At 48.2% G+C, this 26,176-nt stretch overlaps 3 protein-coding genes across 4 annotated transcripts; 1 reads left to right on the forward strand and 2 right to left on the reverse strand.

Moving 5' to 3' along the window:
* Window positions 1–827: 827 nt before the first annotated feature.
* MPZL3 (myelin protein zero like 3) lies at window positions 828–8,503 on the reverse strand. Its single transcript, XM_074848979.1, has 6 exons — window positions 8,366–8,503; window positions 6,926–7,092; window positions 5,746–5,956; window positions 4,937–5,102; window positions 4,019–4,082; window positions 828–1,997 (listed from the first exon to the last, which is right to left on the reverse strand). The coding sequence occupies exons 1-6, from the start codon at window positions 8,430–8,432 to the stop codon at window positions 1,971–1,973; spliced, it is 702 nt and encodes a 233-aa protein (XP_074705080.1). The 5' UTR covers window positions 8,433–8,503; the 3' UTR covers window positions 828–1,970.
* Window positions 8,504–8,806: 303 nt separating this feature from the next.
* On the reverse strand, window positions 8,807–14,667 carry MPZL2 (myelin protein zero like 2). Its single transcript, XM_074848728.1, has 7 exons — window positions 14,582–14,667; window positions 14,313–14,530; window positions 11,980–12,146; window positions 11,464–11,674; window positions 11,068–11,212; window positions 10,524–10,611; window positions 8,807–10,013 (listed from the first exon to the last, which is right to left on the reverse strand). Exons 1-6 carry the CDS (start codon window positions 14,665–14,667, stop codon window positions 10,551–10,553), a joined length of 888 nt encoding a protein of 295 aa, XP_074704829.1. The 3' UTR covers window positions 8,807–10,013; window positions 10,524–10,550.
* A 3,011-nt stretch (window positions 14,668–17,678) lies between these two features.
* On the forward strand, window positions 17,679–23,904 carry CD3E (CD3 epsilon subunit of T-cell receptor complex). Of its 2 annotated transcripts, none has more exons than XM_074848873.1 (8): window positions 17,679–17,805; window positions 17,923–18,032; window positions 19,467–19,487; window positions 19,786–19,806; window positions 20,333–20,530; window positions 21,315–21,467; window positions 22,025–22,071; window positions 22,428–23,904. In XM_074848873.1, exons 2-8 carry the CDS (start codon window positions 17,984–17,986, stop codon window positions 22,482–22,484), a joined length of 546 nt encoding a protein of 181 aa, XP_074704974.1. In that variant the 5' UTR covers window positions 17,679–17,805; window positions 17,923–17,983; the 3' UTR covers window positions 22,485–23,904. The 2 variants fall into 2 exon arrangements, with proteins under 2 accessions (XP_074704974.1, XP_074704973.1); XM_074848872.1 differs by having other exon boundaries at window positions 17,689–17,790.
* Window positions 23,905–26,176: the final 2,272 nt, after the last annotated feature.

Here is a 26,176-nt window from a genome sequence, read left to right on the forward strand (position 1 = left end):
CTGGTGCTCTGGCCGTGCTCCCTCCCAGCTTCTTGTGCACCTGCACCCAGGCAGGACACAGGGAGTCGGAGAGTCCCTGTTCTCTTAGCAACAATGGAAAACACCACTGTATTATCAACATTCTTCTCATACCAAATCCCATACTGAATCCAAAGCGCAGCACTACTCCAGCTATTAGGAAAAAAAATAAGATCCATCCCAGCCAAAACCAGGACACAAAGAAAGAGAAAATTAAGTCTTATTCATGCTCAACACCATTCACAATCCAGAATGCTATTAGCTTCAAGGTGGCAATTTAGCTTCGCACCAGAGATCTGGCCAGGATCTAGGCCGCTCCTTGCAAAGGAGTTGCAGTTGAAGGAAAACATTTTGCAGAAAACATGAGTCATTCATTTCCACAAAGAACTGGAGGGATGTATTATTGGTGAAAGAGGAACAAAGCCACTTCCTCTACACCGCATATCCCACCAACATCCTTTCTCAGGAGTTTTGGTTGGGAGAGACACCGTGTCAGCAGGAAGCACAAGCTTTTTAAATATTACTTTATAGTAGACAGGAGAAAAATGTATTTCTTTATCTGGAGACCCAGGTCTACAGCTAAGCTGCTTTGCAGTCAGGAACTTCAACATACCTGTAACTGGCAGCCGTCACAGAGCTGCTAAAGGGGGACTCGGCACACGTTGCCTTTGGAGTTAAAGCTCTTCCTGAAACACCTTTACCCATCGTCATATGACAATTTCTATAGCTAAGCAACAACTCAGGATGGCACTTTTATGAGTTCAACTATATTTAGTCATGTTTAGCCAAATAAAAAAATGCACAGCCCAGAATGGAACAAAGCATTTTATTGGTAATGGCACCAAATCAACAGTAAACTTGTAACACATATAAAAGGAGACTATTTGACCAATGCCGCATACAGAAAGGAAGCAGGAAACAGCAGCTGTTTAGGTATCGGGCAGACATGATCCCACTGCTCTCTGCCATCCACTACTGGACTCGGCTGGTGAAAGAGAAAGCACTCTTTCTTACCGGGCAGTAATGAGGCACGTTTAGCTGCTTCCCTAGAACGGTAGAAGAGAGGAGGAACATGGCTGTCGTTCCAAACACGGATCATTCCTTTGGATACTGCTTGACTCAATGGTTGAGGTAGATGGGGTTAATGTTTCCCCAGATACAGAGTCCCCATTTGCATTTCTGCTTTTAAAAAATTAGTTTTATAAGAATTGTGCTTCACTCCTACAAATAGAAGGAGATGTACCTAGTACTGCAGCTGTTGGACAAATAATAAAAGAAAGAAGGAAAGATAAAACTCAACAATGTAAGGTAACACTACCGCGCAGTCGGTGACTTCAAAACAGAATCAGAAAACAGGAGGAACAAAATTAAGTGGCAGATTCAACCAAGAAATAGTTAAAAAGCAGTAGGTTCTCTTCACTCCAAGACAAAGGATGCCACATACCAACTTAATCAAACAGTTTTAAGTCCTTAGAAGTATGTTCCAAAAAAAATTGAGAAGAAAACATTGTCAATGCCCAATGATGATCACCTTAGAGAGCAGATGTCACTCTGGAGTAGCCTGTGCTTCAGGCAATTCGAATTCAAGGGCTCAGGAAAGGTGGGATGTCACCAATAATAAAGGAAACAAATTTACAAGACAACTAAGAAACAGGCAGTGTCAGACTGCTGGTAGGAAACAGGCTGTACAGCTGTAGGCACTGAGGTTTCTGTAGGCACTGGAGAAGTGAGGTTAAGACATAATTTTTTTCCAATAAATTAGAAAGATTTCCAGAATCATGATTTTGTGCTTAAATAAAAGTGAATTATCCCATTGGCATTATTCTTCCAATCTACCAAGATCTGAGCAGGTCCTTCAATCTGCACTGGTTATCCAGCAGCCTTCATACACCTATCTAGCCAACATTTTCAGTGCTGTAATTTTGTTCTTTATCCATAGCTTTAGTGTTTCATCAGTATGGGTCTTCCTCATCCGTGTCCTAAACAGGGAGCATGGAGAGAGAAATGGAGACTGTGTATGAAGATACAAGTTATGAGTTCAATGAAATGTTGAGCCTGCTAGGCTTCTGACAAGAGCATAAACGCTTTCCAAAATGCTGCTCTGCTCGCATAAGCCATGGGACTTGCAGTCATGTAAGCACTGGCAGGTAAATCTGTTTGACTTATCACAGACACACAGATGAACTGCCACTGGATAACCAACACGAGAAGTGTGTTTTAAGCCAAGTAGCAGCTAAAACTCAAGTAAAACACAAACCATAAAGTGCAGACAGCCATCTTTTTAAAAAGCACCACCAACCCCTACAGAGAAGGTCCGGTGCAGCACAAGTTGTTGTTTTTCAGCTACAACCAACCACATACTTTCAGATCCCCATTGTCTATTGTTTTAGCCACAGGAACCATTTGAGAGCATCCCCACAACCCAGCTCTGCAGCTCTCAACTTGAAAGAAACTCAAACGTAGCAGCTCTGTAAGGGAAATCTCACTAACTTTCCAGCCATTTTAAGTCCAAACTGGCTTTGCAACTTTCATTATTTGGTAATATATTAAGCATGAAAAAGTCCATTACAGAAACCTCAAAAATGTAGAATCAGTGAAGTGAGTGAGACACGATGTTCAGAGACTTGGTAAGCTAAATATTTCAGTATCAGAGAGCAAAGTATCAAACAGCTGACAAAACGCTCAGTATGAAAGCAGCAGGATTATAGCATTCAGATTTGCCTTCTCTCAAAGGATGAGAAGAACTTTTACAATTTTTACAATCTCCACTGTCTGACAGCACTGGTCTGACCGAACTGGGGCTGCCAGCCTTTCCCCACCTCTCCACCTGCAGTAAAGCAATGGTGCCTCCCTGCTCCCCAGCACGCCAGCAGCCTTTCCAGCTCCCACGGCAACTCTCTCTCTTGCGTAAAGCATTGTCTGCTTGCTGCACCTCTCAAAACTCTCTTTCCCCTATACTGCTGCATTGTAACTGCTGTGTCTTATGTGGAATTGTCAATATTTCATACGTAACTTGCATAATTGCTCGTTTTTCATTCTGTATCTAATAAAGTGTAAAACCATCAGCACACACCTGTCTGCATTCAGTACATTTTAAATCACTGGCATTAGAATAGTCTATCAAGCAAGACATTTAAACCCTCCTTACATACTTCCTGACCATCTATAAAAGATGTAAAGGTGTGTCTGAGGTAAGCTTGCTCTGTAGCACATCAGGAAAAAATGAATATACTCTCAAGTTAGGCATATTAGTGAGTTTACTCCAGAATGTGCCACACTTATGGCTGTGGCTGCTAATGCCAGCACAGAGAACTTAAGAGACACATTTTACAAAACAAGTACAGCAGGCGGCAAAAACATTCAGTAGTTCCAGCACAACACATCCCACTAACAGAAGCTTGCTGATAGGGTAGCAAGTGAACAAGCAGGATTAGAAGACAACCACCAGCTCACCAAACAAAACAAACAAAAAGCCAGCAAAAAACAAACCACAAGAGTTTAGCAGGATTATGTTGTGACGAAAACAGCGTAAGTAGGAAGATGTCCAAAAAGGAGGGAAGGCTGCACACTACCATCTTTGCAAGAAACATAGCGGATTGAGGTATCACTCCTGCCCTGCCCCACTGTAGCACTGTCAAACCCCAAGTAGGTTTTGCAGAGCCTTTAAAGAAACTACACAGCACAGTAGCCAGCACTTCAAATTCCGATCTTTCATCTTAAAATGTCAGCTTTGATTTCAATAAAGTCAAATGAAAAATCAATTTGGTGGATCTGAAGACAACCTCCCCTACCAGTAGTGCAGTATTTCTTAGCAACACACCCCATAGTTCTCAGCCCCTATAGCCCATATGTGGAAAACACCAAGGAGCAGAAACCTGACCACGTGGGGCGCCTCTCTGATATCCGAGGTGTTATGACAAGCTCTACCTGCTGCTCTTAGCACCTCCTCTGCGCACCAAAGTTGACAAAACCACTTATGAAAACACCAGCCTTCACTTACCACACAGTTCAGACACCAGCTTCTCAGTTTCCCCAAGCAGTTGTCTGTCTCTGTATGTTCAGGCCTGCAGAAAAAGCACAGGATTAGGTTGGACTTTTCTCGCAACACACATACGAGTATCTCCTACGGACCGTGAACGCTACTTCTACCACACTGAATTGAAGATTTCATTGTGATGAAAAGCCTTCGACTCTGTCCAGCAAACCCAAAAAGAACAGAGTGTCAGGTCCCTTATTCTGAAGGCAGACATTTCACCTAAGTGCCACGAAGAATACAACAAGAGTTGCTATTTGGCTGGCAAATCTTACACCGCTAATCAGAACACTGATTAAAAACCCATTCTGCAAGAAATTATAGTACTGAATTCCTTGCAAAACCAGGTGCAGCTCCAGCAGTAGCAGTGTTACCTTGTTGTTCTCACCACTGAACCCTTCCAGAACAGAATCCTCTCCAGTTCAGAAGGGAATTCAGTCTCCAAGGCTCATTCAGTACCTGGCATCTCTGCGCAGGCCACGGGGGAACCAGTTAGCATTATTCAGTTTGCTTTGCTGTTATGGGTACTTCACCCCAAAATGCAACACATAAAGCCCGCATCAGCAAAATCTCTTGCTGACTTAGGCTGAAATAAATCCGATTACAGAAGTGAAAGACTGTCTAAACCTGAACTGCTTCAGTTCCATGACCTCACACGAATGGCAGAAAAAGAGGGATGTACAGCACTGAGTTTATGCTCCAACGCAGGGATTTTCCAAAGCTTTCTGACCGCTGGCTAAATTAAGCTCATGGAGAAGTAGATTTCAGTGACTGAACTGCAGATGCTGAGAGCTATGAAATGAAGAACAGCGGAGAATCTGTCCTTTGGCCTGTATCAACAGGCCAAAGTAGAAATACAGGCTTTAGGTTCCAGCCAGAACTTACTCATCAGACACTTCGATGGAGGATTTCTTACAGCCAGATTTTTTTTTCTCCTTTAGCACACCAAATTTCCTTCCCATCCTTACCAACAGCAGAACAACCACAATGATGGAAGGGAGAAATACTAAAATGGACAGCAGCACCGCTGACGTTAGCTGGAAGGAAAGGCCTGCAGGAAAGACAAAGAACAGCCCAGCTGTACCACTAGTAAAATATGGCTTTCTGTGACAAATATTCATCCAGGACACAGGTTGCCAGTCTTTTCCTATAAAGCACAGAGCTGGCAGATTTGAAACAGCTTGTCACTGAATCCGTAGGACTCCTATCACATATCCAGCACAGTAGGGTGTTTTATATGCAAAAAATACAAAGGAAGGCAGGTCACGACACAGTTCTATCAGCATGTCTGAGCTGCAAATCTGGGGCAGGTCTCACACGCAGGGCAGATGAGGAAATTAAATATTACTGAGAACATGTGTTTGTGATGTGACAGTTATTTTTGGACCAGTATTTTGTAAATGTTTAACTTGTTCTACTGCCGCAGTACGTGGAGACCGGAATCCCTGAACAAATGCACACTTTTGATTTCTGTTATCACCACAGCTTCCTCTGTTCCTTCCTGCCCTCAATAAATTCAATAGCTCTCAATGTATTTAGCTCACAAAGAAGGGCTGAGGTAAGTTGCAGAAATTCTAACGTGGAACTCCAGGGAAGCCATTTCACATGTGATGCTCAGACTTTTAAGATTCTGAGAAAGCTGCAGCGCAGCTGCACCACCTAGACGAGGACACGCTGTTGAAATGGCGGCTTACCCCTCTCCGTAACGATCAGCACCGTCTGGGGAATGTTATGGTACACGTCTGGAGGGTTCTTCACGCTGCAGATGAACGTCCCGTTGTCACTCATCACTGGGCTTTCGATAGCAACAGAAGCATCACCCCTGGCAACATTCCCAATCCAGGATATCCTGTCTTTGAACTTTCCCACTGTTGCTGGGTACGGAACAGACTGATAGTGAAAAATCTGAAAGGAGGCAAAGACAATAATTGCACCAATAAAACACTTGTCTAAGAAAGTAAAGTAAAGTAAACTGCTTTTTGGGCTGCAAACATAAGGGAATACACATTAAGAAGTGAGAAGGAGTACTTCTTATACAGGAGACCATTTCAAGTTCCTATTTGATAATTCTGAGTCAGTCCCATCTCATTAGATCTCCAACGCTTTTATCTACCAGGCTCCGCTCTCAGACGTCACCATCACCATTCTGACCAACTTGTTCCCTTCTGCAGTTCTTCCGCTTTTGTTTCTTCCACCTTTGCTCTTGCTGTCCTATGAGTAGAGACTTAGCAGACCTCACTTCATAGAAGCACCAACCACCCTTGTGTTCCAGATACAAGGACACTCCTAAGAATTCAAACTCATCAGGCAGCAGAAGTTACTGATAATCCGTGAAGATGTGCATTTTCTGTTTCCACCTTGAATGAGAGATTTCCACTGGGCTTTCAGACATACGTATTTATGCTCAGACTTCAAAATGCTGCCAACAAAACAGCAAGTAGCAGCCCACAAACCTTAGAGGCTGTCATCGCTGTCTTCAGACTGTCATTGCACACATGTTCTTACCACTCCAAGGTGTATCAGCAGTAGACTGCATGACAGAACTACTAGGGTACAGCTGCCTTCAAGAAAGCTACCAATCAAATGCTTTACAGTTGTTCCACACATAGCTACAGAATACAATGCAGCACTTGGGTCAAGCCCCAAAGTTTATCTACTTTAACATCATCATGCTATTATGTATTTACAGAGAGTATTTTTTGCCCAAAGAATACTAATGCAATTTCACATGGGAAAGGCAGCAATGATGAGAGTCCCGAACCCCAAAGCGATGAAGAAGCACAGCAAGGCAAACAGAAAACATATCATCAGATTTTCAGCATGCACAGAGGCCTGGGCAATCTCCTCTAGAAAAGGACTCCCTGTTCCACTTACTGTTTCCATCTGACCACCCGCGAGCGGCCGGTATGTCCAGTCTACCGTCAGGCTCTCAGTGATGGGAGAACTGGATTTGAATGAGCATTTCAGCGATACCTGTTCACCAATGAAAGCTTGCACTTTAGGACTGGCTTTAATTTCCAGGGAGAGAGCATTGCAGACACCTGATGGAAGAGGCACAAAAGGCACGGATTAGACTCTTGTTAGCTGTGAGGTGCAGGAGTGATGATGTCCCAAAGGTATCGATGCATGTACAGCTCAACCACAGTCCAAAGACTGAAGCACAGCAGTGACTACCTCTCCCCTAATGAAATGTAAAGAAACGCAGACAACTTCCCTAACCTATTCTCTGTGGGATTTGAAGTAGCCCCAATTAAAGTATTTATCTGGAAAATACCACCAAGAGCCTACAGATATTTAAATATGGAAATAAAGAGATGAAAAACCAAATCAGCTGTCTCTGACAAAGTGCCAGCTTTAGACTACTTCTAGGCAGTTCTGGCTCTGCGTGTCTTGCCCCAAGTGATACAGCCAGTGACTAGCACACGCAGCGGGTCGAGTCACCCTGCAGCAGCAAGCACTCTTACTTCTTGTTTTCCATGTGTGCAACAACTTCTGTCTCATTTGCCTACTGCGATGCTCCAGCCAGGAATGAGGTCAGCCTGCCCGGCGTTCAGCAGGAGCATCGTTCCGGTCCTCCCTTTCAGGAATCTCCTAGCTTATGAAGATTTATTACGGTGATACTCCGCATGAAGTTCTGCTCTAATTGTCACAGCTGACTCCTCTGCTGTTTCTATTCAGATTCGCCAGCTCCCGTGCAAGTTTCTGGCGCTGCACACCTGCCCCGCAGCTACCAGTGCAAAATGTAGGAGTCTCGACAACACACTTTTTGCTACCACCTGAAAGTCCTAAAACCTGGCGCGCAGCTGAGGTCTCTGCAAAGCAGAGCTGGGACAAAGGTACCCGCGGCCCGAGGGCGAGCGGAGCGAGGGAAGGCGCACGGCCAGCTGCCCGCCGTGCCCGGCTGAAGGGGCTCCCTGCGGCCCCCCCAGCACACCCCCAGCACACCCCTGCTTCTCCTGCTCCTTCTCACAGACCCGCTCCGCGCAGCGAGCTCGCCGCGGCGCCCGCACAGCGAGGCCGGGGCCCGGAGCGGCCCGCGGCCGGCCGGCCGCCCCCCCGGCCCCGCTCCGGAACGGCCCTTCCCGGAGCCTCCGAGCCCGCTGCCTCCCCGCGGACCATCTCCGCTGCGGGGGCCGCCGGCCCCGGAGCCGCCTCCCGGGCGCCCACAGCCCAGCTCCCGTGCGGGACAACAGCCGGACCCACCGCAAGCGGAGCGGGGCACGGCCGGGCCGCTCCCGTCCCACCCCTCCCCACCGCCGCGGCGGCCCCCCGAGGCGGGCAGTTCCACACCCGGAGCCCCCCCCACCCCATTACCGAGCAGCAGCAGGACCCCCCGCGGAAGGAGGAGACCGCCGCCGGCCGCCGCCCCGCCGTCCCGCATCCCGGCTCCGCTCAGGGCCGCAACATGGCGGCTCACCTGCGGGCAGCGCAGGTGAGGGCGGGGGCAGCCCCAAGATGGCCGCCGCAAGATGGCCGCCCCGCGCCGCCCTCGCGACGGGTCGCCTCGTACCTGGGGCAGCCGCGGAGGCCCCGGCGGGTCGTGGCCCGGTCACCGCGGGGCTCCGGCCCTCCTGCCACCCCGGCCCTCCCGGCGTCCAGCAATCGCACCCCAAAAACCCTGGGCGGCTCGTTTCTGGGCCAGCCCGTTGGCTGCGGTTTGGGTAATTTCCGAGCAGAAAAGCCCCTCGTTTGAGGCGTCGAGGGCGCAGCAGGCCCGTGCGTGTACCGTGTCACAGCGCTTGTATAACACCCTCACTGCTCTCCACCAGGCATGTTTATTTGTGACACACATGATAAGAAATGAAACCATACAAACAGATAACGTGGCCAGCACATTACAGGTAGAGTTATAAAGTCATAAAGATACTCTTTAAACAAGCAGGCTGATGTTTTGATTTGGTGCTGGTTAAATACTGTAACACCTCTGCCGTTTCAATGATTTAAGGCTTCGTTTGCCTTGGAGAGATTAAGTCTATGGAAGGACGGGGCATGTGCCAAGCGAGCGCGTGGAACAGGGCGAGATGCCCCGCTGGCGGCCTGGGCAGCGATCGGCACCGGAGAGAAGCGGGATGTTGCTGCTCTTGGTGGAAGGCCGACACACGCCGCTGCCATGCCAGACGGCAGCGGGACAGCGCACCGGGGCTCGGGGCGGCCTCTCGGCTCCAACTGCAGCAGCCGCTGCCGGCCTAAGTTTCAGGGTACCTGCAAGTGCCTGGCAGCGGTGAGCTCCCTCGGAGGGACGGGGAGCGCGGCAGGAGAGCTGAGGGGGAAGGAGGCAGCGCCGGGACGCCCCGGCAGAGCGGGAGTGGGGAAAGGAGAGGAGCTGCCAAAGCGCGTGGCCGCGCTCCGCAGCAGAAGGCGGTGGTGTCCTCAGCTACCGCAGTTACAAAGCTACTGAAGGTGCAAGAGATCAATATGAAAAACACACCCACTGGTAAAGGTTTTCCCTAATAAGAAACAGCATCCATTCCCCAACTGTAATACTTCCCATTTAAAGTAGCGAAGAGATATAAAGCACGTTGTAGCAACCAGCTGCTCCTCTGATCCCTCACGTAGTCAGTCTTCCTTTTCGTGATGTCAAAGAGGAGTTTGAGGGAGGAAAAATATGGCAACACATATGCACCTTGTGGCTTTTAAGGTGCAAGAGTGCATCTGCTCAAATATCTCTCTTCAGTCAGCTATCTTTGCATTTTGTTCAAGTCTTTTGGCATTTTTTCATCTTCAGAGCAGCTTCTTCACATTCAGCAGGTGTGAAGATTAAGGCAAGTTCCTTGTTCATGGGGCAAGTTCCTCCTGCTTTGCTTCAATGAAGGAAATACACAACTTATGCTAATGTCATCCTTTTTCCTTGCAGGAATTTCAGGTTGAGCGGGGATACCACACTCACAGCATGAGGCGTCTGTAATTCAGCTTTGTTCTAGCATACAAAATTACAAGCTTTCACCATCTGCTTTAGAAGTACCTAAGAAGAAAGATTATAAGAAAAACAAAACAGATTCATTACTGAGAATTATTGTTGAAAACACAAACAGCAGAGGCAACTGCTGACCTCAGAAATTGAGCGACTAAAAATTATGCTGAAGCATGTCAGCAAAGCCAGCAAATCTGGAAACAGTTTCAGTCTTCCTGTAGCAATTTTAAAACAATAATGAGTCAAAAAGCAGATTCAAAACTGGTGAAAGGAAATGAATTCATTCCTCTATCCACAAAGCAGGCACGTCATGGAAAGCAGCAACAACGGCTTTCCTACCAATGACGCTCAATACTAGGGTGGAGAAATCTCTTCCGCAGTTAAGAGGCAGTTCTGTCTCCACTGCCTGTTCAGTTGGCAGTCCGTCTGAAGGCTCCTCAAGAGCAAAGTGTGACTGTGGTCTCCGTTTCCGTTTATGGCCCCCATGGCCGTAGAAATGAAATACCTAAGTAAAACTGTCTTGGAAAGTCTGCAGTAATTACAGAACGTTTGAATGGATACCTGCATTGTATAGACCATTGAAAACCTCTAGTCTTCTAATGGACTGGCTTCCTTTTCTTCTCTAATCTTCAGATTCTCCTTTTCTCTACTGTTACGAAAAAGGAAAAAAAAAAAAAAAGAAAAAAAGCCCAAATCAGCATCAGATATTCTGAGCAGCAGAGTCACCTTCTGAGTTACATCTAACATACATAACATATAAAAAGAAGTTATATGATAATAAGCGTGCTACATGCATGGTGACCACAGTGTCAGGTTCAGGGAGAAAAGAACAGAGTGATCATCTGCCAACTACCACCACAACAACTGGATCCTTCTCTGAGTGAGGAGCCACTGTGAAGGGCAAGAGCAAAATGAGGACTCCAAAGCTTGTTCATCCTGGGGCTCTGTTCTGACTGCAAGTAAGCAGCCAATTATTGCTAATTGCGCTGGCAGTTTTGCATTGTAGACACTTAGTGTAGGGTCCAAGCCAATGAATCAGAGTAGCTACAAAGACACATTTGACAAGCTTTCCCAGAAGCCTTTCTCTCTCTCCTTCTGTCCTTACAGTTCAGTGTCTGCCACCTCGATCTTCTTCGCTTGCACTTTCTTCCGATGGTGTCGACAGATAATCACAACTGTCACCACAATGATCATCAGAACACAAGCAGACCCAATGGCCACTGCCAGGAAATGGATTTCTGAAAAATGCACTGCATGGAGAGAAACAGATAAATGAATAAGAGGGACACACAGAAGGCTCTTGGTATGAGGCTGGGAACCTGTATCCGTGAATATAACCTTTCCTCAGGCTCCTTTTTAACTTGTATCCATTAACTACCCTCATGCTTTCTCTTTATAATCCCTTTTCAACCATATATTTTCCCAAATGTGGAGGAAGACCTGCCAATGCTTCACACTGGCTAAATTCACATGACCTCTGGTGGGGTTCTTGGCCTCTCACCTTTCTGCACAACTCTGAGTCGCACTTCACCAATTGTGCCATCAACATCTGGTGGGTTCTTCACCTGGCAGGTGAATGTCCCGTTGTCAGTGGGCTGCAAATTCCAGATAACGATGGAAACATCATTACGCTCAATATTCCCATCCCAGGTGACTCGCTCTTTAAACCGTCCAGCAGACAGCTTGTAGGGCTCCTTCAGATAATAAAATACCTACAAGAAAGAGAGGGAGCTGTCATTCCTACGCGCTGGGCAGTCGTTGTGATAGAAGCAGCGTGTGAAAGTGGAGTGGCACCAGCTGAGGCACATGGCCTAAGCTGGGGAGGGCTGTGTTGGCCCAGTCGCTCTCAGATGAACTCTGAGGCCATTTCAAAAGACAGTGCCTTGTGCATTTCAGCTGTGCCCATACCCACACCTGGAATTTCTGCAGTCACTGGGCTTACCCAGTGCTGGGCCTTGGGACTGGTTTGTTTGGGCAAGTGTGCATCAGTGAAATGGAGCGTGAAGGTCTCACTCACCGGCTCATGAGAGCTCAGGTCCTCAGGCTGGAAGTTCCAAGTCACTGATAGGTGCTGGCTAATAGGGCTGCTGCTGGAAAAGGTGCATTTTAACCGCAGGTTAGTGCCGTTCACAGCATCCACCTCCCCGGAAGTGTGAACTTCCACGGCTGCTGCAGGCCACAGTGCTGCAGGGAAAACAGCAGGGGTTAGAGGTAAAGAAAACTACTGTCTAGGAGTAAGCTCATCACTTCTCCTGATCTGCATTTAGTCTATGCAGGAGCCTGCCTTATCTATCCCTGTCAATGTTTAAGCCACAGTCACAGGCACAGAGTTGTAATTATTGAGGGGGCTGATCCTGCGTATCCAGAATCCAAGAGATCCCCTGTGCTTCACAGATGTTGTCAGTTGATGTGCAAGCTGCACACTGTTGGTTTCAAGGGAGTTTGCCTTGATCTGAACTGCTGGTACAATGCTTTCTTTGTGGTTTTGTGGCTGAGCAGTTAAATGCTTACAGATCTGAGAAAGGACCACTGAGAAGGACTTGCCTGTAGGGACAATAGACTTTGTCTGGGGAGGGGGGGGGAAATGTCTCCCTTCAGCCATGAGCAAACATGACATCTAGGAGCTGCAATGCTGTTGTAGATGCAGCCCCTCCTTAAATACACACTTGCTCCTGATTGGCACTAAAGATGCCATATAACTTTTCATGTGCTTGTCCTGGTCACATTTTCACAAGTGACCACACTCTACTGCACTCAATTCCCCAAGCAGATTTCTTCAGAAAAGCAGTCCTGCCCTTTCAAGTAGGACTGCTGAACCTCAATAAACAATTGCTATTGCCCATGCTAGAACTTTCCTATATATACATTTTGTATTATAAGCCTGAGTGTCATGCACACCGTGGTGAAAACTGCTCTTACTGATATAAGTGTCTGCAACAAGGTTAATAGCCCAGCTGGACAGCTACAGTCAAATATAGTCAGGTCGAGGATCTCTGCAGGAAATCCTCAAGATAAAGCTGTAAGCATTTGTTTGCCAAAGAAACATCCTCTGTTAACCAAACCACCACAGCTGCCGCTTTAAAAATAAGTTAGCATCACTAACTTGATGCTACCCTGAGAGAGAGACAATCAGCAAGAGAGCAAGCATCAAGGCACAGAAAGAAGAAACATGAAAAATAGGAGACCCGAAGGGTTGCTGGTGAGGACGACTCTCGTGCCTGAGCCCCAGTTGTCCTCTGGCTTGCCCTGCCATTCCAGACAGCGTTCAATTGTTCTGGCAGATTGGTGCTACCAAGACGGTGCCGCTCTTAAGTTCTCGCTTTTTTTCCCCTGCAATCACTGTGGCGCTTGCCTGACTGCTTTAGCTCTCTGAGGTAGTGGGTTAGTTTCTGCAAAACAGCAGTGCTGAGCTAAAAATCTTGCTGCTGCTGAAAGGGGCAGTCTTCCCTGTTCCTGATCATGTGCTCCCACTATTTTCCTTTCCTCACTGGTCAAACTAACCCAGCAGAAGAAGAAAATATTAATAATTTCCTTTCACTTTAGGAAGATGAGTTAACTCACCCCACTGCGAGTCAAGCAAAAAAAAGCTTATCTGGGGTTGTAAAATATGGCTTTATAACAAAGACAATCAATACATTTCCTGTATTTGAAAATAATTTATAACCAGAGACTTCCTTGCCAAATCATTTCACAAAGGAGAAAATATTTCAAATGCCAAAACATTGAAGGTGTTCACATTTCAGAAACTTCATTGGCAGAAATCAGGTTTCTCATCCAAAGACTGTGTCAAATCTTTTCATTTTAAACTCCTTTAAAAGAACAACTGTGGGAAATAAGTGTAAAATACTTTTTTCAAGACAGATTACCGAGCGTGGCCGTGTGCTGATGTATTTGGGAAAGGAGGACATGGTGTTCTTGGATTCCAGCTATATTGATATAAACCACTGAGAATTCAAGTGAGTTTATTGTCAGTCTGGAATCGCTGCTGTGTAAAGGATCTAAACCCGGTGCTGCTTAACAATCTCTGATTGTCTAGTAACAAAGATAGTGAAAAAAACATCTAGGAGTAAAGTCCAGATTCCTGGCAGGAGAGGAAAAGATGTGTAACCAGAGCTCAGAATGAGATCAGTGTTCTTCCTCCGCCTGAACACACCTAAACCTGTTTGTCGAAGAAACTCAATCAATTCGTGTGACTTGCAGCAAACCCCGGACTGAAAGAATCACAGCAATCGTCCACACAAGTATCCGAGACTCCTATAAAGTCGCTGCCTTAATGAGGACGATAATTAAGGGATTAGAAGAGGAAAGTCAAGATGGCAACTGAGGCCAGACAGTACCTGGTTTCCTTACCTCGGAGCTGTACCCCAAGGAAGAGCACAGCGCCCAGCAAGTCGGGGCCATGCATCAGGAAGACAAGTCCGTACGCCACAGGTTGAGCAGTGCTGGAAAGAGAAATTTGCTTCAGGTTCTTGATAACCGGATGAAAGATGAGTTTCCCAAAGCCTTCCCAGCACAGTAGAGCAGATTCCTTTCTCTCAGCTTGGCCTGCAAGGCAATGTGCGTTCTTCCTGCTTGAGTCAGAGAGCACTGAAAGGCAAGGTGGGGCCAGCGCAGCTCACTTCTGTGTGTAAACCAGGGAGATTTTCAAGGTAAGATTAATTTCTTCTGCTTCCCATATTCCTTTGCTCTTTTGTGTTGCAATCATCCCTCCTCCCAGATTCCACCTGAAACCACTCCCCTCTTGTGGGAGGTAATTTTGCTCCTAAAAGAAAATTTGCCTGAAGGTGTCTATAAATAGCCTGAAGCAATGAGGGCCATTTGTTTGGCAACACCCTGCAAAGAATCCGAAAAAAGCAATGCAAAACAGACAGTCTGGAAGCAGTGCTGGCACACATCCAGAGGATGGAAATGTCCTAGTGAAACACCAACACCTACGGTACAATGAAGTGATCATTATAATGGAACTTGGTTGCAGCCATCCCGCAGAAGAACTGAGAGACTGCATTAGCTGGTGCTTGTAAAAGTCAAACGACAGTTACACTGGAGATGAGTCCAGCCTGGTTGTAGTCCAGGCCCAGCTGGGGAAACCCCACGGTGCTTAACAAGCAGCACAAGGTACTGGAGAAGCTCAGTGCGACACCAAATATTTTCCTGGTGGCACGTGGCAGTTGTGAGAGCATGAAACTGAGTTGTGCATGTGTGTTGGCAAAATAAGGAGGTTTGCATTTGAAGACCATAAATCACTTTAACACCAGAATCTGCTGCTGGCTGTGGCTGTGTTTGTGTCTGGTCCATGGTCTAGTTCCAAGAAGTCATCCCGGGTTATAAGCTTTCGTTGTGACTAATGCTAAATATTCTTGCAGTGGTGCTAAGGCAGGGACGGGGAGGATGCCCTAATCTCCAGGTGTTTTAAAGGGCTCCCTTCAGCTCTGAGCTGAGGAGCAGAGGGAGGGCACGCTGGCTGTGCAGCAATGTGGGCTCCGATTGGGATGGTTTGGATCACCTGGGACACACTGAGAGGATGTTAGAACTGGCCAGGACAAGGTTTTGGTGGAAAGAGGACAGCAGTGGGACTGTCAGACTTCCTGCTAACGAGCAACCATGTGGATGTGTCTCCTCCCATTTGCTGTTGTATCATCCTTGCAGCAATTTCTAAAGAGTGCTGAATTTATTTTTAACTTCTAAACTTCAAGGTACAAATTTGGCAATGTCAAAAAGCACCGAGGCCATCAGTCTCACGGATTGTCCACAGAACGGCACAGAGAATCTTGTCTCTGCTGATAGCTCTGAGATATCAGATATCTTTTTTCACAGGAATAATTTTGCCTTCTGTTAACCCTTCATCACTGCATCTCCCCAGATTTCCACTCAGTTACTATTCCAAAACATCATCACTGTTTCTTTCATTGCCACCATAAATATTTATCAGGCTGGGGGTTTTTGTTTGTTTGTTTTGCAAACAGAGGATACTTTTGCCTTTTCCAATTTTGTTTCAAGTATCTGTAAGGCAGTGCTCAGCAGTCATTTTTCTGCCACCTCCTAAGATTGTCTTTCTGCAGAGCAGCAACTTCTCCTCCGGCAGCCCGCGCAGAGTCCAGCAGGATGAGTGTGTTTCTTGCTGGAACCGCCCTTTGGCCGCTCTGGCCATGGAGTGACGCTACCGGCTCCCACTTAAGACCACGTGTGTGTAACGCACGGGCCTGGGACGAGGGTCTGTTCTGCTCTTTAATTGGAGACTTTTACTAACCTGCAATATCTTGTTTCAAAATAGGTTGACTCCAACTTTCAAGAGAAGACCATGTCCCTGACACCTTATTAGTAACATAAATTCTCTCATTTTCCATTTTGAAACAGAAATGAGTAAAAGAGAGGTCTGACAGCTAAGGAGAGCACCTCAACAAGTGAAATAAGAGCCCACAAGATTGTGCTTAGCCATGTCATTAGACGGTGGGCTCTTGGGAAGGAGCAAGAAGCCAGGTCCATCCCTCAGGTGGCTGGAGAGGAGTCCCTCAAGATGCGTGCGGCAGGTGCCAGAGGCTCTTGTGGAAGGAGGGAGCCTGGGCTGGCTCCGGACACGTGCCCTCGGTCCCCACCATCCTCACAGCCGCAGGAGCCGCTCTGCCACCCCGCAGGCTTCAGCGGAGGGAAGGGGAAAGGAAGGACGGTGTGTTCCCACTTCGCCCATGCCAGCAGCCCTGCGGGAAGCCAAGCCCGGCAAGTTGGCCCAGGCCCACGGAGGTGTGGAGACCTTTGCTCAAAGCCCCGGGGAGGCAGCGGGAAGGGCAGGAGCCCCCTCTAGTGGGGCCGGGCCATGGCCACTCGTGTCGGCAAACCCGGGGGGACAGGGTGCCCAGATGAGACCCTGCAAAGCCCCCGGGTGGGCCAGTGGCGGAGGGGTCTGGGCACAGGGTCTGGGCTCCTCCTGGCTGCGCCTGGAAGGGTGGCTCAGGCTGCGCCTGGCTTTGCTTCTCTGTGTTCCCTTCTGCTTTTGGCAGCTTGTGAGACAGAGGCTTTCTGCAAACAGCCTTCCCCCTAGCATCTGCCTCTTGGGACCGCTGCTGGGCTGGTGGGTAGACAGCCATAAATGTGACTTAGAGAAATAAAGCTGATTTTATTGTAGGTGCAATTCGTAACACGAGTACGGATGCTGCATGGAAATGTAGAATTGCTTTTGCAGTCTCGTCCTGAAACTGAAGAGAAACAGCAACACAGTTAAGCAAGTTCCCTCCTAACCGGGGAGCACGTCATCGCTCTGTCGGGAGCAGAGCAGCAGCTTCAGGTCAGGGGCTTGCAGCCGGGGTTGCTGTGCTCAGCCACTGCTTTCGCTGCCTTCCTCGCTTTCAGTATGGCTGTCTGGCAAATGCCACTTTTGAAGAGGCAGCAGGAATAAAGTGGTTGTGTTAGAGCAAAATAACAAAAGTAGACTCCAGGTTGCATCATCGGTGACTAAAACCCCCAGGTGTTACAGCCTGGAACTCACAGGCTCGTTTCTGCTGCTGTACAGTGTCTCGAGGTGTTCTTGGCGTGTTTCTGCTTCCTTTGTTTATTCCCTCCTAGGTTAAGTTGCTTGCAGTAGTTTGAACTTCAGAAACACTGGCTTTGAAAAGTTGTTAGAAAGGTCCTGATGGCAAATCTAATCCAGGCTCATTTATCTCTCCTGCTGCTCCTAGGACAGTTACAACAGGTCTGCTGAGACTTGGGCCGGGCTGGGGCAGTGCAGCCACCCCTTGCTGTCAGTGACGTTCTGTGAAGACGTTTGAGCCTTCGCACTTCCTGACATGGGCTTATTTTATCATACGTGTTCCGTGTCTTTCTTGGCTGCTTGCAGGTATCGCTGGAAACAGTGAGTCTCCCCAGCATGGCTCAGTTCGTTGCCGAACACAATTCTAGGAAAAAATCTTGGGCCTCTTTCTTGTAAGCGACAACTTGAACTGCCAATGTGTTCTTTCCTCCCTCGCAGCCAGCCTCACTGATGCCAGTCTGATGTGATAGAGAAGAGCAAGAGGAGGAGGAAGACAAGGATGAGGCTGGAGCAGGCCTTGCCTCTGCTGGGACTCCTGCTCTGTGGGGGTGAGTTCCGCTGGCCAGAAGCCCCGGGGACCAGAAGGGTCTGCAGAGGGGGAGGCACTGGGGTGCGCGACTGGGTTGCAGAGTACCGGCAGCCTCATCTTCTGTGGCTGGTGTGTACAGTGCCCACGGAGCGGTGCCATTCCGGGGTAAGCGTTCCCTTCAGAGTGCAGGCTGCAGGGACAGAGAAACGGGAATCCGACCCTCTCGAGCTGGAGAAAAGAACCTAAGGTCCCTCGTGAATGTTTGCTTACTGGCTGATTCACTAAGGCAGCTGGTCTCCAAACTTCATGCAGCAGGGTTGGAGCCTGATGCACTGTTTTCTGCAGCAGTGTAAACTATCAGGTTCTGTGGGTTTAATTTTATTTTTACGCTTTATTCCCACACTTTTCTTGAACTGTTTTGTGATCATGGGTGAATAACTTCAGATTCACTGTACTATCACGGGAATGTTAGCAATTTCCACGTTACCAGTGTGAACTGACCAGCATTTAGAAATCTGGTTTATGATAAAGTGCAGAGTATCTCTAAAGACTATGAAAAAGCTGATAACTATGAGATAAGTTTGAAAGATAATTAACAGATACTACAATAAGACTACAGCTACTCTGCCAATGTGCTGCAAATACCAACTGCTATTCTTTGAGAAGATTGAAAACATTTGGTTCAGCAATAGCCTTTTTTCAAATTTAAATTTATCTTATATAAGGAAATAAGCCTCAGATCACGTTCTCTCCAGCCAAGTCCTATGCCTGTGGAATTTCAAATCTACAATTTTGTTATAAGTAACTCTTACTGTAAAGCAAGCATTATCTGGGATGAGGCAATAGCGCTGAACACATGAATACAGGTAATTCCTTTATTTACCTATGTTACTTTTTATCGACAAATGTCTTTAAAGCAAATCACAAGTCTGATTCAGACCTCCTAAAAACTGTTTCTGTAATACTCCAGCTGCAGAGGCTTCAGTGGAGCTACTTGTTTGATACCAAGAGAGAAAAATCACAGGGATAAACTGCTCTACAGCGTTAAATCAAGCATCAGGGTCCAATCCTGCAGCGAGTACACTGTTGCAGAGGACCATGTTTCTTACTGCAGAAACCAGGCATGATTTTCCAGCAGTCTTTGGTCCATGATAATAAAGCAAAATTGTCGGGTGTACAGCTTGCAACAACCCTTTTTCTAAACTGGGTCAGAAAATTGTTCAATTTCCATTCCGCGTTAGTCTGTGTTAAAAATGGCTTCCAGAGGCAAAGACCTCATTTCAAAGCAACATCCTGTCTCCGCTAACAGACCGCTCTAATGCCTTCAGCACAAACACAGGAGTATGAACATCTCTCTCAAGCAGCCGAGTTCAGAAGGGACATCCTTGAAGTAGGAAAGGCGTCTGCTATCAGCAGCTAAATTACTTAACACTTATTCTTCTTTCTTTTGTAGTTGGCACCGCAGCTCAGCAGGGTAAGTGTATTTTACGAGCATTCTTAACTATTTAGTATGATAAAAAGACCAACTATGCCTCACAAGTGAGGACTAAAAGTCAAATAGAAATATTTGAATTTTGCAAATATTGCAGGATAGGAAAAATTCCCTGTTCATTTACTGTTTCTGATCTCACTGATTTGAAAATCTGGCTGTCAGGAATTGTCCCTAGTTATTGCTAGCGATCCCCAAGCAGAGCTGGGCATTTTCCAACAGCAACAAGCAGTAAGGTAATAGCAGGCTGAATTGTTAACATTTGTTGTTCTCCCCTTTGCAGATGATATCGAAGCACAGAAGGGTAAGTGTATTTTACTCTCATTCTTAACTATTTAGCAGGATATAAAGACTGCAGATGCCTCACAGGTGAGGACTAAAAGGCAAATAGAAATATTTGAGTTCAAGTGGTATTTTAGAAGGAAAAAATTTCCTGTTTATTAGTTGCAACTGTCATCACCAATCAGAAAAATCAGCTATGAGTTGCCCCTAATTAGTGTTAGTGGTCTCCAGCAGGGTTGGCCGTTTGCAGAGACCAGGAAGCAGAGGGATAAACAGAGCGATGAACGGCAGGTGGCCAGGCTCTCTGACATGAAGTCCAACACTGGGATGGTATTTTGATACTAGTTAGCATTGCAAAGTATCAGCGTAAAACACTAAAGGAAAACACGCGTGCAGAAGACACACACACAGGGAATTTACATTATACCATGAAATGAAAGATTTGACAGAGCAAATTGTGATGGTGGGATCCAGGCTGGGCAGGGAGCCTGCTCAGGAGCTGTTTGTAATGCTGGTTTCCCCTCTCGTTGGCCCATCTTCCAATAAAGAATTCCTGGTGGAGATTTCCGGAACCACGGTGACAATCACATGTCCCTTGACTGAAGGCAGCATAGCATGGGTGTTCAGAGATAAAAAACTGACCAGCGATGACAGGAAGTACATTATAGAGAATCACGACAGCTCTCCTGCCATCGTGAGTTGTTCATCAAGTGGTAAGAAGTATGAAATGCACCTGCATGCCAGAGGTGAGTGGAAAAGCGCTCTGTCTACGGGCTAAAGATAACGGCTACACATTTCAGTGACATATTAGGAGCTGAGACCTGATTTTTAGTGCTGCTGGGCTGCGTGGACGTGGGTCTGCTGAGGCCCTTCCTGATTTGTGTAGGCAGAAAAAGAATCCAAGAGCACATGTTTGGCAAAAGGAATCTCCCTGCACTCTATGCCTTTCCCTTCCGCTGTCCTCAAGCTGGTTGCATGTCAATGGTTCCCACATATACACTGCACAATCTTTTTTATGCCACTTCTGCCATGATACAGGGCAAGAGTAATGTCTCACAGAGGCCAGAGGCACTTCTTACCTTGCAGAGGGGAAACCTCCCATCTGGAGCACACAGCCTGGTTTCTGAGACCCATCCACGAGGAGGAGTTTAGCCCCACCCTGACAGAGTGATTTAAGCCTCTGAGCCATTTGAAATCGGGGCAGCTGCTCTGCATTCAGGACTTAAGAGTGCAGCATAGGCAGAGGGGGGCAATGATCTAGATGTTTTGCACGCTCAGGCCATGCAAACAACAGAGGGTAGTGAAGGAGGTTACACACACACCAGCCCCCTGGCCGTGTCTGCTTGCAGACCCAAATGGCAGGGCGGAGAGAATGGCCTGTGCTGTCCCCTTCCCTTTTGGTAGCTCTTTCCTCCTTCCCACCAGAAGTGTATCTTTTCTGCTAGCACCATGCAGATGGGTGAGGTGGACTTTCCTTGCTGGAAAGGAAGGGTGCCTGTCTCTGAGCGCCTTCATCTCTCCTCCTGGCAGTGTGTGCAAACTGTGAGGAGCTGGATGCCTTGGCAGTGACAGGGATCATCACTGCGGATCTTCTCATCACCTTCGGGGTGCTGATTCTGGTCTATTACTTCAGCAAAGACAGGAAGGGGAGAGCGAGCGCTAGTGCTGGCAGTCGGCCACGAGGTAAGAGCCGTTTCAGGCGTCTCTGCTCTCCACGATGTCTGCTAAGCACTAAATTCAGCACTTTCCCCTGTCGAGTGCCCTCTCTTCCCCCCAGATCTCCAAGATCTCACCAAACAATGCTCCTGCTTGCTGCATCTGTGGCTCTGGGCTGCTCTCTTATATGGGATGGGTGCGGCTGCCGTGTGGTGTCCGAGGCTTCCTGCCCATAGGAAACCATTTCACGGGCTGCTGTGGCGCAGCGCTGGGTCTGTGCTGAAGCAAACCCTCTATGACGGATGCTCACCTTGCAAGTGTAGCTGCAAACCCAGCCTGGCCCCGGCCCACTCAGCTGCTGTCTCAGGCAATAAAAGACCAAGAATTAGGCCCACACGCGGAACATGTGATTAGAAATCATGGTGTTATTAAAACTATAAATTTGAATTTCTGGCTTCTGAGGCCATGGTTTGGTGACCCAGTGGGTCCAGCAGTGGGGCTCATGGGTTATAAATGCCAGGGCAAAGTGAACGTCCCTCGTGCTGTGTTATGTGAATTATCACCTCTCTTTGCCTCTGTTGCAGGTCAGAAGATGCAGCGTCCTCCCCCCGTTCCAAACCCGGACTATGAGGTATGGAGCACCTGCATTTTTTCTATCTCTCTTTGCTGGCTGGGGAGGGATGGCCAGAGCTGGGGATCTGTAGCATTTACCCAATTTGCTCCTTTGGAGAAGTGTCCAGTCAACCTCCAAGCTTTTCCAGGAGCAGAGGAAAAAGGTGGCGAGGGTGGAGCCCCTTCTCCTGGTGCTGCCGCAGGGAGTCGGGAGCAGAACTGCAGCTTCCTGAGCCCTGCGCACCTGCCAGAGCAGCGCCGCGCCTGCTCCCTCTGTTGTGCTTTTCCCCACGTATTGTGGGGACTGGGACCCTGGTGTTATTTGAGGGTGTGTTAACAAGAATTCCCGAGCTAACATCTCTGCTGTTCCCACAGCCCATCCGGAAAGGCCAGCGGGAGGTGTATGCAGGCCTGGAACCGAGGGGCTTCTGAAATTCCCCTGGATGGCGGGCTGGAAAACAGCAGCAGAGGGGATAAGTGCTTGTGCCCAGCTCGGTACCGCTTCTCTGCAGGCCTGCCGAGGCCCAGGTGTTTTGGGGTAAGCCAGGTGGCTACACAGGACAGGCACCCCGCTTCCGTCCGCTGTCCCACCCCGATGCGTTCCTTCGGTTTGACATTAGGGAAAAGAAACAAATGAGCACACTGGCAAGAGCGGTTTTCCTTCTCATTAAAGGACTGCAGCCTCCCTTGTGGTTCCTGGCCTCCTGTTCCCTCGCACTTCTCTCTCTGCTCCAGTTGCATGCTCTGGTTTTCCCTCCCATTTAATTTCTGCCCTGAGTGGCTCCACGTGCTCCCTGTGCCTCCTTGGGTAGCTAGTGGGCAAAGAGTGGGTTCTTCTCAGAGTGACTGGCCTCTGACCTTGTCCTGCTCTCGTGGTCAGAGCCGATCTTCACTTTGCTGCCCAGAATCGTAACAAAAGGAACGGAGGTGGTCAGCATATCAAAAATAAAAATGGTACATTTTCATAAAAAACTACTGCTTTGAATGAAAATATTTAAGTCACAAAGAACAGTTTTCCTTTAAAAAATTGAGAAGCACTTCTACCAGCACATGCAGAGCGACGTGTCCATCCCCCAGCCCTTCTGTAGGAAATGAGTGGGGCCGAGTACCGCTGCGCATGCAGCGACCTTTATGTTTCAGACCTTCGGCAGAACATCCTCACAGGGACACGTGAGGATTTGGCACCTTCCCAAGCCATCTGAAAGCCTTCTCTTAGGAAATTTAAGTGCTTGGCTTAAATCTTTGTTGTTATTAAATAGGGGGCTCTTAGATATTTCAGCTAAGATTTGAACCCCCACTTAGCAATGAGTATCAGCTTTGCAGTCTGAGACAACACAACAGGGATTTTCATGTTTCCCAGCCTGGAACGGAGAGCCTTTGGCTCAGCCCCAGGACTAGCACTCTGCTCTGACACAGCTTGTTTGCTGGAATTGAAATTAATCCATTGGGGTCACAGAGATAAAGCCCAGGACCTACAAAATCCAAGAGAGCATCAAGCCCTTTTGCTAGGCTGCCCTCATCTCAGAGACATCGTGGACTCCATTTGTACTGATATGCTATAGTGTAGTCTGGGATGAACACATTTCTTTGGGTCTGTTGTACCCTAAGGGGTCTACAAGCACATTTGCTGGTGGAGTTTCATCTTCCAGAGCTATCGCTCTTAGAGATTCTTGTGATTTGTCCTTTGCTGCTGCCCTTTCTCTCCCCATTTCAGCTCTGTAACTTGAGTTCTGCCAAAGATGACGGGCTGCTTTGCCATTGGTAAAGATCCATTTTAACTTTTTTATATCCATTTAAAAACTGTAATATATTAATAAAATGGGAACAGCACCCCCAGGTATGCATTGGAAAATATTTCCCCTGTGTTTTTGTCTCTGTTAGAGAAAACCAGTTTTTGTTAAGGGGAGTTCCCAGGTCAGGAGTAGCCCGAGGCAGCGAGAGCTCCTGTGGGCCTGTGTTGACTCACCTTGCAGCAGCCTAGGAGGGGTTTGGGAGCAGACTGTACCAGGACAGGGGACAACTCCATGTACAGAAATACACCGCTGTGCCTAGGAGAGCGGGGCCTGAGAGCAGGGCAGGGGCCAACAGGAGCTGGGCAGTGGGGCTGGGGCTGCTGTCTGGGGCCAAGCGAAACAGCTGGGGCCCCACGCACTCAATATAGGGATTTGAAATCTGCCTGATGTTAAAAGCTGTGGTTTCCAAAGCAGCAGCAAGGGGACAGTAATAAGAAGGGCCCAAAAGATGCTGTGATGCCTGGGAACATTTCTGGTCTAACACTGGCTGAGCAAGCCACATTTCTGTTGCTCTTTGGAGCAGCAGAGCAACAGTTCTGAAGAAAGGAAACAGCAGCAGTGATGGGGGCCGGGGGTGGTTCAAGCCTTGAGTTTCAGCATGGGGAGATGAACACCCAGCAAGTTTCATGCTTCAGGTTGCTGTGCTTACCCTGCAGGATGTGGTTTTAAAGGCAGCACAGCTGGGTTTACCGTACAAGGTGCTAAACATGTAGGAGGGAGATTGCAAGATACAAAGAGCACTAACCCCTGGCAGCTCTAAAAAGACGCTGGGCCATGTTCTCAGCTTCTGCAAAACATCACTGCTGCAGGGGTGCTTGCTCGGGCCAGCCGTACAGCCCATTACCACGAATGGGATGCGAGAAACTCAGACCAGTCTGGGTGTACAAGGTCTAAAGTTTGGTTCAAGCTACACCCCGATGCTTCTGCCACCATTTACGGGGCTGCGTCTTTGCCTAGTGTTTGCCTCAGCCAGAGCCATCCCAGAGTCTCCTTAGCGCAGGGAGATCAGTGTCCATCCAGTGACAACACCTTTCTCCTCTGTGCTTAGCTGCGCTGTAGAAATATTTCTTTGTCCTCCCGAGGGTGAGATGCTGAGGAGCCTCTCACAAATAACCCAGATGTAAATGTTGCCCCTGCTGTGTCTTCGATTTGTGCAGAGCATACCCACCCACTCTGCTCCGGGTTTCTCCTGCTCTTTGCATGTGGTTACCCACCTTTGCTCCCTGCTTCGAGATCTGATGGTGATGAAAGCGCTCTGAACTGGGCAGTCTGCTGGTCACTTTTTTACAAGGTCCTACCCAGATCACTTTGCAGACCAGAGGCAGGTATTGGCATATTCTACCTGCAACAGCCATAGCGGGCTCACCCTTCACTGGAGCAGGTTAGGACAGAAGAACCACTAAGGTATTATTTTGCTCCTGTGAAGAGCAAAATGTCACATAAAGAGCTGACACGATAGGAAAGCAGGTCCCTTTCTTGTTCACCATCCGTAAGGCTGATCACACCCTGATTCCTGTAAGGGCACGTGGGGTGCACCCACAGCTCTGCACAGCCTCTGTGTTGTTTGCTGGGTCAGACGTGTCACAGATTTGCGGCCAGTTTTTACTGAGTGTTAACTCTTTTGGTGCTTACTTTATAGCAGAGTCACAAGGCAATTCACAGCCTGGTGCTCTCTAAAGCCTGCCACACAGATTCTTAGAAAAGCAGGAAAACACAACCTACAGGTGTGTGCAACTGGCACATGAAGGGTGACCTGGTTTCTGAGGTTTCTAACTGCTAGCTGATCCTGCCCGTTATCTGCCTCCCGTTTTGGCCAGTCAGACCACGTTACCTGTTTCTGCTCAGAGCTGGGGAGCGGGGACCTTGCCAGGAGGAGCTGGGTTGTTGTGGGGAGACCAAGTGCTCAGTGTCTGGAAAGGTGGTCGAGCTGGAAAACACTGCAAGTTAGCTTGACTGTGTCCTGTACTCAGCACACTGGGATGGCTAGTGAGCCTGAAAGAAGGGTTGCCAATGCCTGGTCACGAAGGCGAGTCACTGTCCAGTGGGCTGCAGAGGCAGAGGAGGGTGGGGGGAGCCTCCCAAGAACGTCGGAGGTGCGGGTTGTGGACTGCCTCCGGCCTTTGCTGCCTCACCAACCCTGCTACCACGTGTTTTGCAGAGTCTCTGCTGCAGTTTTTGTCCTCTCTGATGCTCCCATCTCCTCTTTGGGCCCAGCCCCCACGAGCTCTTCTGGGGAGCCAGCACAGCTCGCTGCTTTGCTCCCCGAAGCACAGAAGCAACCTGCAGGCTGGCTGGGTGCCAGGGACCCGGCAAGCCTCTGCAGTTTGGAGA

The sequence above is a fragment of the Strix aluco genome, chromosome 23 (assembly GCF_031877795.1).
Source record: "Strix aluco isolate bStrAlu1 chromosome 23, bStrAlu1.hap1, whole genome shotgun sequence".
Taxonomy (NCBI): domain Eukaryota; kingdom Metazoa; phylum Chordata; class Aves; order Strigiformes; family Strigidae; genus Strix; species Strix aluco.

Coding starts and splice junctions, on each gene's coding strand:
- MPZL3 (XM_074848979.1), bottom strand. CDS start 8,432: ATGCGGGACGGCGGGGCGGCGGCCGGCGGCGGTCTCCTCCTTCCGCGG. Junction 7,093..8,365: donor GGGGGTCCTGCTGCTGCTCG/GTAATGGGGTGG, acceptor CTCTTCCATCAG/GTGTCTGCAATGCTCTCTCC. Junction 1,998..4,018: donor GCTGGTGTCTGAACTGTGTG/GTAAGTGAAGGC, acceptor CTCCCTGTTTAG/GACACGGATGAGGAAGACCC.
- MPZL2 (XM_074848728.1), bottom strand. CDS start 14,667: ATGATTGCAACACAAAAGAGCAAAGGAATATGGGAAGCAGAAGAAATT. Junction 14,531..14,581: donor TCCCTGGTTTACACACAGAA/GTGAGCTGCGCT, acceptor TGACTCAAGCAG/GAAGAACGCACATTGCCTTG. Junction 11,213..11,463: donor ACTCAGAGTTGTGCAGAAAG/GTGAGAGGCCAA, acceptor CTCTCCATGCAG/TGCATTTTTCAGAAATCCAT.
- CD3E (XM_074848873.1), top strand. CDS start 17,984: ATGAGGCTGGAGCAGGCCTTGCCTCTGCTGGGACTCCTGCTCTGTGGG. Junction 19,807..20,332: donor TGATATCGAAGCACAGAAGG/GTAAGTGTATTT, acceptor CTTCCAATAAAG/AATTCCTGGTGGAGATTTCC. Junction 21,468..22,024: donor TGCTGGCAGTCGGCCACGAG/GTAAGAGCCGTT, acceptor CCTCTGTTGCAG/GTCAGAAGATGCAGCGTCCT.